The sequence below is a fragment of the Sinocyclocheilus grahami genome, unplaced genomic scaffold, assembly GCF_001515645.1.
Source record: "Sinocyclocheilus grahami isolate Dianchi unplaced genomic scaffold, SAMN03320097.WGS_v1.1 scaffold1261.1, whole genome shotgun sequence".
Classification (NCBI taxonomy): Eukaryota; Metazoa; Chordata; class Actinopteri; order Cypriniformes; family Cyprinidae; genus Sinocyclocheilus; species Sinocyclocheilus grahami.
The window spans coordinates 257,339-267,546 of record NW_015506440.1 but is presented as its reverse complement, the minus strand read 5'-3'; the positions used below and the strand labels follow the sequence as shown (position 1 = coordinate 267,546).

General features: G+C 34.6%; 1 protein-coding gene across 1 annotated transcript in view; it reads right to left on the bottom strand.

The window, feature by feature from the left end:
• Positions 1–10,208, bottom strand: part of LOC107568601 (G protein-coupled receptor kinase 5-like) — a 13,127-nt gene that overhangs the window by 2,658 nt on the left and 261 nt on the right. The window contains exons 2-13 of the mRNA XM_016254568.1: positions 7,917–8,015; positions 7,190–7,302; positions 6,122–6,199; positions 5,859–5,950; positions 5,701–5,811; positions 4,443–4,506; positions 4,192–4,332; positions 3,037–3,227; positions 2,859–2,896; positions 1,672–1,761; positions 492–700; positions 214–354 (exon numbers count right to left, since the gene is read on the bottom strand). Of these exons, the coding sequence (XP_016110054.1) occupies positions 214–354; positions 492–700; positions 1,672–1,761; positions 2,859–2,896; positions 3,037–3,227; positions 4,192–4,332; positions 4,443–4,506; positions 5,701–5,811; positions 5,859–5,950; positions 6,122–6,199; positions 7,190–7,302; positions 7,917–8,015 (1,367 nt within the window). The remainder of the gene's footprint in view (positions 1–213; positions 355–491; positions 701–1,671; positions 1,762–2,858; positions 2,897–3,036; positions 3,228–4,191; positions 4,333–4,442; positions 4,507–5,700; positions 5,812–5,858; positions 5,951–6,121; positions 6,200–7,189; positions 7,303–7,916; positions 8,016–10,208) is intronic.

Below are 10,208 nucleotides of genomic sequence, written 5' to 3'. Positions count from 1 at the left end.
ATGAGATTAACCCCTTAGGTATCGAAATCTGGTACCGAACGACAAGACGTTTTTCGATACTCGATGGTATCGAGGCAATTTGGTCGGTGCCTAAAAATAAAAATAAAAAAAAGTATCAAACTCGATACCCAGCCCTACTAAAATGTATCAGTTTCCAAAAGATAAGCAGCACAGCTGTGTTCAACATTAATAATAATCAGAAGTGTCACTCACGTCGGGAACAAAGGGTGGCGGCATCATTCCTGCCTCAAGCCTCGTAAAATTGATGTCCTTAAAGAACACGTGACCTTTGATGACCTCTGATCCTCGCCCATATTTGCAGCCCAATCTCTCCTTTGGGTTTTTAGCCAGGAGCTAAATCATAAAACAATTTGAAATATTAATAGTATTCTTTTTAAATAGAAAGACCTAATCAGAACGAGTGGTAGATTAGATCAGCGAAATCAGAGGAGGATTGTATGGATTCAACAGTGCATAAAATGCAGCCTCACGCTTTTGCAGATGTATTTGGTGTCCTCGTCAAACTTCTTCCCGTAATTCTCGATCATCTCCAGAACTCGTCTTTCCATCTCCTGTCTCGGCAGTCGTTCCTTGTGTCTGCGGAACGGAGGATTTCCGTCCGTCATCTCATAAATTAGACACCCGAGTCCCCACCAGTCCACACTTACACTATAGTATGTGTTTGTAATGACTTCTGGTGCTAAAGATGTGAAAAATAAAGTTACAAATTATTTTGCATTAAGAAAATTAAAATCGAATGTAGGACAATTAAGAGTTTTCGTGCAAATCTTGATGGTTCTAAAAAAAGATTTATTTTTGAAAATATATATATATATATATATATATATATATATATATATTTCTGTTCGGCAAGGTTGCATTAAATTGATTAAAAGTGGCAGTAAAATACAATTTATAATGTTTCAAAAGAGTCTAGTCGTTCCTTGTGTCTGCGGAACGGAGGATTTCCGTCCGTCATCTCATAAATTAGACACCCGAGTCCCCACCAGTCCACACTTACACTATAGTATGTGTTTGTAATGACTTCTGGTGCTAAAGATGTGAAAAATAAAGTTACAAATTATTTTGCATTAAGAAAATTAAAATCGAATGTAGGACAATTAAGAGTTTGTGCAAATCTTGATGGTTCTAAAAAAAAAAATATATATATATATATATATATATATATATTTCTGTTCAGCAAGGTTGCATTAAATTGATTAAAAGTGGCAGTAAAATACAATTTATAATGTTTCAAAAGAGTCTATTTCAAATAAATGCTGTTCTATTGAACTTTCTATTAATCAAAGAATCCTGAAAACTAAAATGTATCAGTTTCCACAAAAATACTGGGCAGCACAACTGTTTTCAACATTGATAATAATCATAAATGTTTCTTGAGCAGCAAATCAGCATATTAGAATGATTTCTGGAGATCATGTGACACTGAAGACTGGAGTAATGATGCTGAAAATTCAGCTTTGATCACGGGAATAAATAAAATTAACCTATATTAAAATAAAGAATAGTTATTTGAAATCGTAATAATATTTTACTATCACCGTTTTACTGTATTTTTATCAAATAAATGCAGCATTGGTGAGCAGTAGAGACTTTGTGCAAAAATATAATTTTTGTCTCAAGTATAATTTACTAAGATGATTTTCGTACCCATGTATCCCACTGTTCCCACTCTGCCCTTCACAAGATTTTCTTCTGGCAAGATTATGGCTAGTCCTAAATCTGAGATCCTAATGTGACCTGTCAGAAAACAGGGACAGATGGCAAAATTATGATTAACACCACATCATCTAACAGGAAAAAAAAAGAAAAAGTTTTTTAATCTTTCTAGGCTAAGAACCATTTCCCTGATCCAGACTTCCTTACTAAATACCGGGAAGGAAAAGGTCCTGATAACAGTTCTGTACAACGTGTGGCCAATAACGTCGTTATTTGGGTTTTCTTTGCCCTTTTTTGGGCCATATCTTAACGATGTTCTTACTTCGTGTCTGGTCCTTGAACATGATGGTTCTATTGCGGTCTATGGGAGGGTCAGAAAACTCTCGGATTTCATCAAAAAAGATCTTAATTTGCATTCCAAAGATGAACGAAGGTCTTAAGGGTTTGGAACGACATGAGGCGGAGTAATTAAATGACAGAATTTTCATTTTTGGGGGAACTATCCCTTTAACTATGAAAGCCTGTTTATTATTATTTCCATGCCATGGAATTAAAAAAAAAAAAAAAGTGTAATTGTGATTTTTTTATTTATTTCATAAATCAGTGTTTTTTTTCTTCTGAAAAAAAAAAAAACAATTCTGAATTTATATCTTACAGTATTTTTAATATCTTATGTTTTTCTTGCAATTTAGAATTGTGAGAAATTGACTTACCATTGCAAAAAAAAATAATTTGGATTGTGAGAAAAAGCAATTGCCTTTTTTTTTTATTTGTGATGAGAAAAAGGGAAGTTATCTTTTATTCCCTGTTGGAAACAGGTCCATACTTAATGTCACCAAGATTTGGCAAAGACCCTTCAGTATTTAAGCACAGAAACACACACTTGATCTCATGCAACAACATTTGCTTTTGACTTTAAGGTCATTGTATTTTAAAAAGTCGGATCAGAATTTTATGCAACAGGTTAATAATGTCAAACGCAACAAATGTTCAAACTGACATGCCCTGAAGTGCATTCATTTCCTCATTTATGATAATGAAACTAATTTTGGAGAAGTGTTTCCTGGTTGATTATGCCAAAAATAGAAAGTTTAAGGAAATTGTAGATCCTGAAGGGAATGTTACAAAGCTTGTATGGGCAGTTAACGTCGTTTGTTTTTATGGGGAAGTTTACATACCATTATCATCCAGCAGAATGTTTTCTGGCTTTAAATCCCTGATAGAAACGAAACAACATGTAACTATGAGACAGGCTCAATCTGTTTGGTTCTTCCTCACAGGTAGATTTCTGGAAACTATGTCAACTGTGTCCAGCGCATTAAAAGTTACCTGACAGCTCTCGGTTTTATGACCTACCTATAAACAATAGACTTTTTATGAAGATGGCTCAAGCCGCACAGGATCTCAGCAGCATAAAACTCTACTCTTTCTTTGTTGAGCCCCTCGGTGCCCATGTTATAGATGTGAAACCTCAGGTCTCCTCCGTTCATCAGCGTCAGCATCAGGCAAAGATCCTCTTTCGTCTCGTAAGCGTATGCTAAACTGACCTGACACATTCAGACAAACAGACGGCAAAAATCACACAAAACAGCTCCTAGTTCATTACGAAATCAAAAAGGAGAACAAGAACAACAAATAAAAGAATTAGAAAAATTGCTTACAGAAAGTTACTACAGAATTGATCTAATTCTCAAATTCTCTTTACTGTAATACACACACCCATGTGTGTGTATATAAATGTTAAATGTGTATAGATATATTACGGTTCTATAAATATTAGATCTATTGGTATACAGAGAGAGAATGTATATATACACACACATCTATAGTCTTCATTCTTAATTACTACTATGTCTACATTCTTTTAGGTCTATATTTTTCATACATACACCAAGTTACAATAAAAATAACTTGCATATACTATATAAAAATAAATTGCTTACAGAAAGTTACTACAGAATTGATCTAATTCTCAAATTCTCTTTACTGTAATACACACACCCGTATAAATGTATAAATGTGTATAGATATATTACAGTTCTATAAATATTAGATCTATTTGTATACAGAGAGAGAATGTATATATATATATATATATATATATATATACACACACATTTATAGTCTTCATTCTTAATTACTACTATGTATATTTTATATGTCTACATTCTTTTAGGTCTATATTTTTCATACATACACTGTAAGTTACAATAAAAATAACTTGCATATACTATATAAAAATAGCTGCATGTATACACACAATTTATTATACAGTACGCGTATGAAATTAAGATTTTTATAGTAATTTCTGTATATATATATATATATATATATATATACACACACACACACGTTTTAAATATTTATAAGATCTTCTTTCTCTCTTTGATTTCGGAGTAAAATCTGACCTGAACCCGTTTTGTGAGATCCAACGAAGCAGAAAAAGTCATTTAAGCATAAACATTTACATCAAAAACCTGAGACTTGGTTACTGATAATCATAAATCTCACCACAAATCTGCTGTTGACCCGTTCTAGAATCTGTTTCTCGTTGAGGGCCATGGCTTCTCCTCTCTGCTTCTTAATGCGCTTCTTCTCCAGTTTCTTACATGCGTACATTTTGCCTGATGCTCTGGACTGATACGCACACACCTGGAACCAGAGGCGTCACATGACACTTTTCTCTTTATTTCTATTAGAAGCTTCTGTGGGTATGATTATCTTCTCCCCTATAAAAGAATGGCTACCAGATTTGGTCTCACCTCTCCAAACCCACCCTTTCCCAAAACACGGTACTCTCGAAATATGTCTCGTGTGATCGGGCGTCTACAGGGATGAAAGAGATGTTATGGTCTGTTCAAAACATTTCCTGAAGGAAACAGCATTGCTTGTGATGCTTTGATAATGGATAATTAATGGAAAATTTAAATTTGCTGAAAGTTTACTTAGGCCATCCAAGATGTAGAGGAGTTTGTTTCTTCATCAGATTTGGAGAAATGTAGCATTACATCACTTGCTCACCAATGGATGTTCTGCAGTGAATGGGTGCCGTCAGAATGAGAGTCCAAACAGCTGATAAAAACATCACAATAATCCACAAATAACCCACACCACTCCAGTCCATCAGTTAATGTCTGGAGAAGACAAAAGCTGCATGTCTGTAAGAAACAAATTCATCATTAAGATGTTTTTAACTTCAAACTGTTGCTTCTGGCTAAAATACGAGTTCATAATCCATAATAATGCTTCCTCCAGTGAAAAACCCCATTTCTGTCACGTACGCTACTGTGAGGGAGCGAGGAACGAGGAGACGTGGAGTAGACTTCAAACAAAGATACTTTAACAGCCAATGGCACTAGGAACACACACGTAGCGGGAAAAGATGAACATTCAATACCGGACGAAGAACTCAGAACAGGAAACACTTTAAATGCACATGACATGACGAGGAGATGATGAGGAACACCTGAAATCAATAAACATAATCAAACACGAGGGAAAACTGGGTCATGGAGCACATGGGGGAGGAGAACACGAGACACAGGACTGACAATCTCCTGTTGTCTTTCACATTAAAATCCTCCCACATATTTGTTTAGAGCTGTTTTGGCTTGTAAACGGTGCTTGGTCTGAGCAGATTTCTCTCCTGATTCAGACCAGATGACTTTTTCACTGGTTAAAGCATTATTATGGATTATAGACTCGTATTTTAGCCAGAAGCAAGCTTCTTGATGGATTTGTTTCTTACAAACATGCATCTTTTCACTTCTCAAGACATTAACTAATGGACTGGAGTGGTGTGGATTACTGTGATGTTTTTATCAGCTGTTTGGACTCTCATTCTGACGGCACCCATTCACTGCAGAGCATCCATTGGTGAGACAGAGATGCAATGCTACATTTCTCCAAATCTGATGAAGAAACAAACTCATCTACATCTTGGATGGTCAGAGGGTGAGCACATTTTCAGCAAATGTTCATTTTTGGGTGAACTATTCCTTTAAAACGATTCACACTAACCTCTCCACCATCTTCCACTGCAGGAATCGGTCAAAGTACATGCTTTTCTGGTACTCTGCAAATGGAGCTCCACTCAGATACTCATGAAGTGCCCTGCAAGACCCAAATGCATGTCACATCAGTGCTCACAGACACACATGTACAGATGCATTTATAACCAAACTTGAGGAACTGACTTTTGGCAGCTGCTGAATATATTTTCACTGCACTTCTCAAGTTCCCAGTCTACAATCGCACGCACCCTAGAGAACTAAAAACACACACATGAGCGTGAAAACACCTTCCTTCAGGTGAAACAGTCATTTAGCCCCTTTACTTGTAGTTTAGACAAGTTAGTGACATTTTCTGCAATAACTGCAATATTGAGTTTTGATTATCAGATTGGAAATGAGGCGAAAAGTATAAATGAATGTTTAAAAACCTGTGAGGTGAGATATTTGTTCATGAGTTCTTTTCCAAAGTTCTTTCTCTTGTCATCCGGTGTGACCTCATATTCCGCCTGAAAGAGTAAAAACATTTATTCACTAATATTAACAAATTGCATTTCACAAAATGTAAAATAGATAGTCCAGGTCATGTAAACGTTCATATACGCTGAAATCAATCTGATGTATGATTCTTTTTCACTCAGAAATTGCAAGTAAATTTCACAAATAATTACAAATAAATGGCAAGCAGAATGTTGTTTCAAATGTGTAATTTGAAGTAATATTAATTAACTTCATGTACTTACTATATGGTTAGGGTTAGAATTAGGGTTTGGCTTCGGGTTATTTGTATGTAATTATGCATAATTGTTATTATAGTAAGTACATGTAACATCAACGTGTAACAAAGGACACCTTAAAATAAAGTGTTACCGTATTTTCTTGTAAAATGTATTCTAATAATCTTTCTTTATATATATATGTGTGTGTGTGTATATATATATGTTTTTGCCATATATTGCTCTTGAACTTGAACTCCAACATGACATTTCATTTGACATGACTTTCATTCAGGCACAAACAAAAGACTCTATAGTTACGTTTAAGGGTTTTAACACTAAGCTCACTTTTTAAAGAACCAACTAACACTAAGTTACAATGCAAATATGTATGTTTTAAATTTTTCACTTTAAACTCTCAAGCTTCTCTTTTGGTGTAATATTGGTGAAATGCAGTCCACAAAAATGTTAGAAATGACATGAATGTGCATGTTTGCATGCTTGCAGAGATGGAGATCATGAGCAGCGCGAGCCGCTCTGAAAAAATCATATTAATAGCCACACGCGTGTAAATGAACACAGTGCCACTCTTCACTCTGAAACATGCAGTGCAACTGACTATGTAGTGATTTGATGGAATATACCTCTATTTCAGGTCTATTTTGTTGAATTGTGCAGCTCCGATTGTTTATTTTAATGTTGCATGCGATTTATTGAATCATTAGATTCACATCAATTCACAAAGTCCATTTCAGAAGCCTGGTATTAGACAGAAGATCATACCGTTTCATCCAACAGGTTGATGAAGTGCTGCAGATCAGATTTAGTTGCACAGAAAAGACGGAAGAGTTGTTTTCCGATGGGCTGTTTGACACACAGACTGTAATAATCTCGCTCTGAAGGACAGAAAATAACACAGTGCATTCATGCAATTAATTGCAAATATATTATTGCAGCTTTAAAACAACAATCAGGACATTAACATGACTAATTTGTAGTACTGATAATTTTATGTTTTCCCAAAGTTATGGTGTGTATGTGACCCTGGAGCACAAAAGCAGTGTTAAGTCGCTGGGGGATATTTGTAGCAATAGCCAAAAATACACTGTATGGGTCAAAATTATACATTTTTATTTTATGCCAAAAATCAGGATATTAAGTAAAGTTCATGTTCCATGAAGATATTTTGGAAATTTCCTACTATAAATATATATTTAAAAAAAATAATAATTTATGTAGTAAATATGCATTGCTAAGAACTTCATTTGGACAACCTTAGATTTTTTGCTCCCTCAGATTCCAGATTTTCAAATAGTTGTATCTCAGCCAAATATTGTCCGATCCTAACAAACCATACATCAATGGAAAGCTTATTTATTAAGCTTATTTAACTTATCTGGTTTTGTGGTCCAGGGTTACATATGCTCACCACAGGATCTGTGGCACTGTATATAAACTCCACTGCAAAGAATTAAAACACTGTAAAAACTAAACTTGAACTTCTTCTCACCGATGCTATTCTCCAGCTCTGTGCACTCGTTTATGTGCGGGAAACGCAGAAATTCCTTCCATTTTCGACTCCTTCCTTTGCGGTTCCCACCGTTGCCTACTGCACAATAGAAGAAAGAGAGAAACCAAAAAAGACTTTCCCAGCTGAATATAATATGAGAGCCTGCAAAGAACTTCTGATTCTAGTGCATTAAGGAATCAAATTCTGAATGATTTGTCCATTATGTGTCGTTCCAAAGTAAAAAAGACATTTAGATATCATGAAATAACACAGCAATTGTGTTTCCATGAAATATTACAAATTAAATAGGTACATTTAATGATTGATTTTATTAATTTTATTTATTCATCCATAAATGTGCTTTTCATTATAGGATTATTATACTTAACTAAAACAAAAAACATTATTGAGAATAAAATAAACATGAACTAAACTAAAATAAATGTACAATAAATACTATTATGATGTAAACATATGTGAGTGCATGTAAAAAAAAATGAAAATAAAACTTGAAATAAATTACCAAATGAACTATAAATAAATAAACATGAGAGAAACACACAACAAAAACACTCAAATTAAAATATCAAAATAAATGATTTAATTTGTTAATTACTTTTTTTTATGTAATAATCTCTTTTAGAATACTTAACTGTGCATCCTTCAACATTTTCAGAAATACCAAAATGACATCTCCCTAAAAATAGATTAATGAATAATAATAGTTATGTTTATTATTCTAAGTACTTCAGATGGTGACTTTTGGTGTTTTGGACCTGCAATACACTTATAGTCACTATAGAAATGTTTGTTTCGGAAACATAGATGCTTTATTAATCACACGTGTGTGTGTGTGTGTGTGTGTACTGGTTTATATATCCTGGTGGGGACTTAAACCTGAGTACACACAGACTCATGGGGACTCGTGTCACGGTGGGGACCTAAATTGTGGGTACAAAAGCTTATAAATCACACAGAATTAAGTTTTTTGAAAATCTAAAAATGCAGAAAGTCTCCTGTGAGGGGTAGGTTTAGGGGTAGGGTTGGTGTAGGGCAATAGAATATACGGTCTGTACAGTATAAAAACCATTACGCCTATGGAGAGTCCCCACAAGGATAGCTGACCAGACATTTGTGTGTGTGTGTTTTGTTTGAATGACGGTTTGTTGACAGCAAAACTGAAAAGAATCCATGGCATCCTGTACTATATGAGCCTGTGCTAAAAATAGCAGTGGGAATAAAGCTGTAGGAACTGTGTAGATATCAGATATGAGAGGACACACCTTACGGACTCCTTCACCCAGACAATACTCTTCACCAAACAAAAAACTACTGCTTTATTATGAGAGAAAGTGTTATCGAATGACTTGTACCTGTTCACTCGAGCAGTTAGTGCTGAAGAACTGTTTGTAAAGTTGACAAGACAGGTTTTGCATATTTGGAAACAGCGACTGGATCTATTTTTAGAGCTCAGATTAGTTGCTGACAGGCCTTTAACCGCAGCGAAAGAAGTCCGACCTGTTTGTGATGCAAGGCCCGTGTGATGTCAAAGGCATTGTGCGTCTGGTTTTGTTTGAGGTCAGGGTATTTCAGGTTAGAGGTGAAGGACAAACGGAAATATGTGGAATGTGCTGTTTCTTTTACTCAGAGGAACAGGGAACTAAACCGAATGCTGAAAAACATCACAGTTTTTGGTTTTGCCCAGTGTTTTGGAGTGTCCGAATGAGACATTAAGCATAAAACGTGCTTATGTCGACACTTAATGAAAACAAAAAGATTTTAGGTTAGAGTTCATATGAATGTAAGGGGAAAGTATATCTTATAGGTCCTGCACAATGTGAAAAATGATTTGTGTGAAGTAAAACAAAGATTATTAGAGTACGACTTCAAAGAGAATACTGTTTTCTACTTCAAAATGTCATAATTCAGTGTGTTACTTCTCATTTCTTTGCAATTAAAAGTGAAATTGACTTGCAATCTCTGAGCGAAAACTGTTTCTGCATCAAATTGTTGTATTATTTTGATCACAATCTTGTCTTCACTAGTTCATATTTAAAGAACTGCAGTGTTAAAAGCACTTATAGTCTCATAAAAGCATAGTAATTGTAAAATAAGCAGCAGAATAGTGTTTGAAATTGTTTGAAATGTTATGGACATGTCGACTACCCAAAAGTATTTTTCTACCCATAAAATGTTATTTTTATTTTGATTGAAATTTGAATGAATTTCCCCCTTCACTGTAAACAATGATTTTTCAAAGATGTAAGTAAAAGAAAGAGTATCAGTGTACAT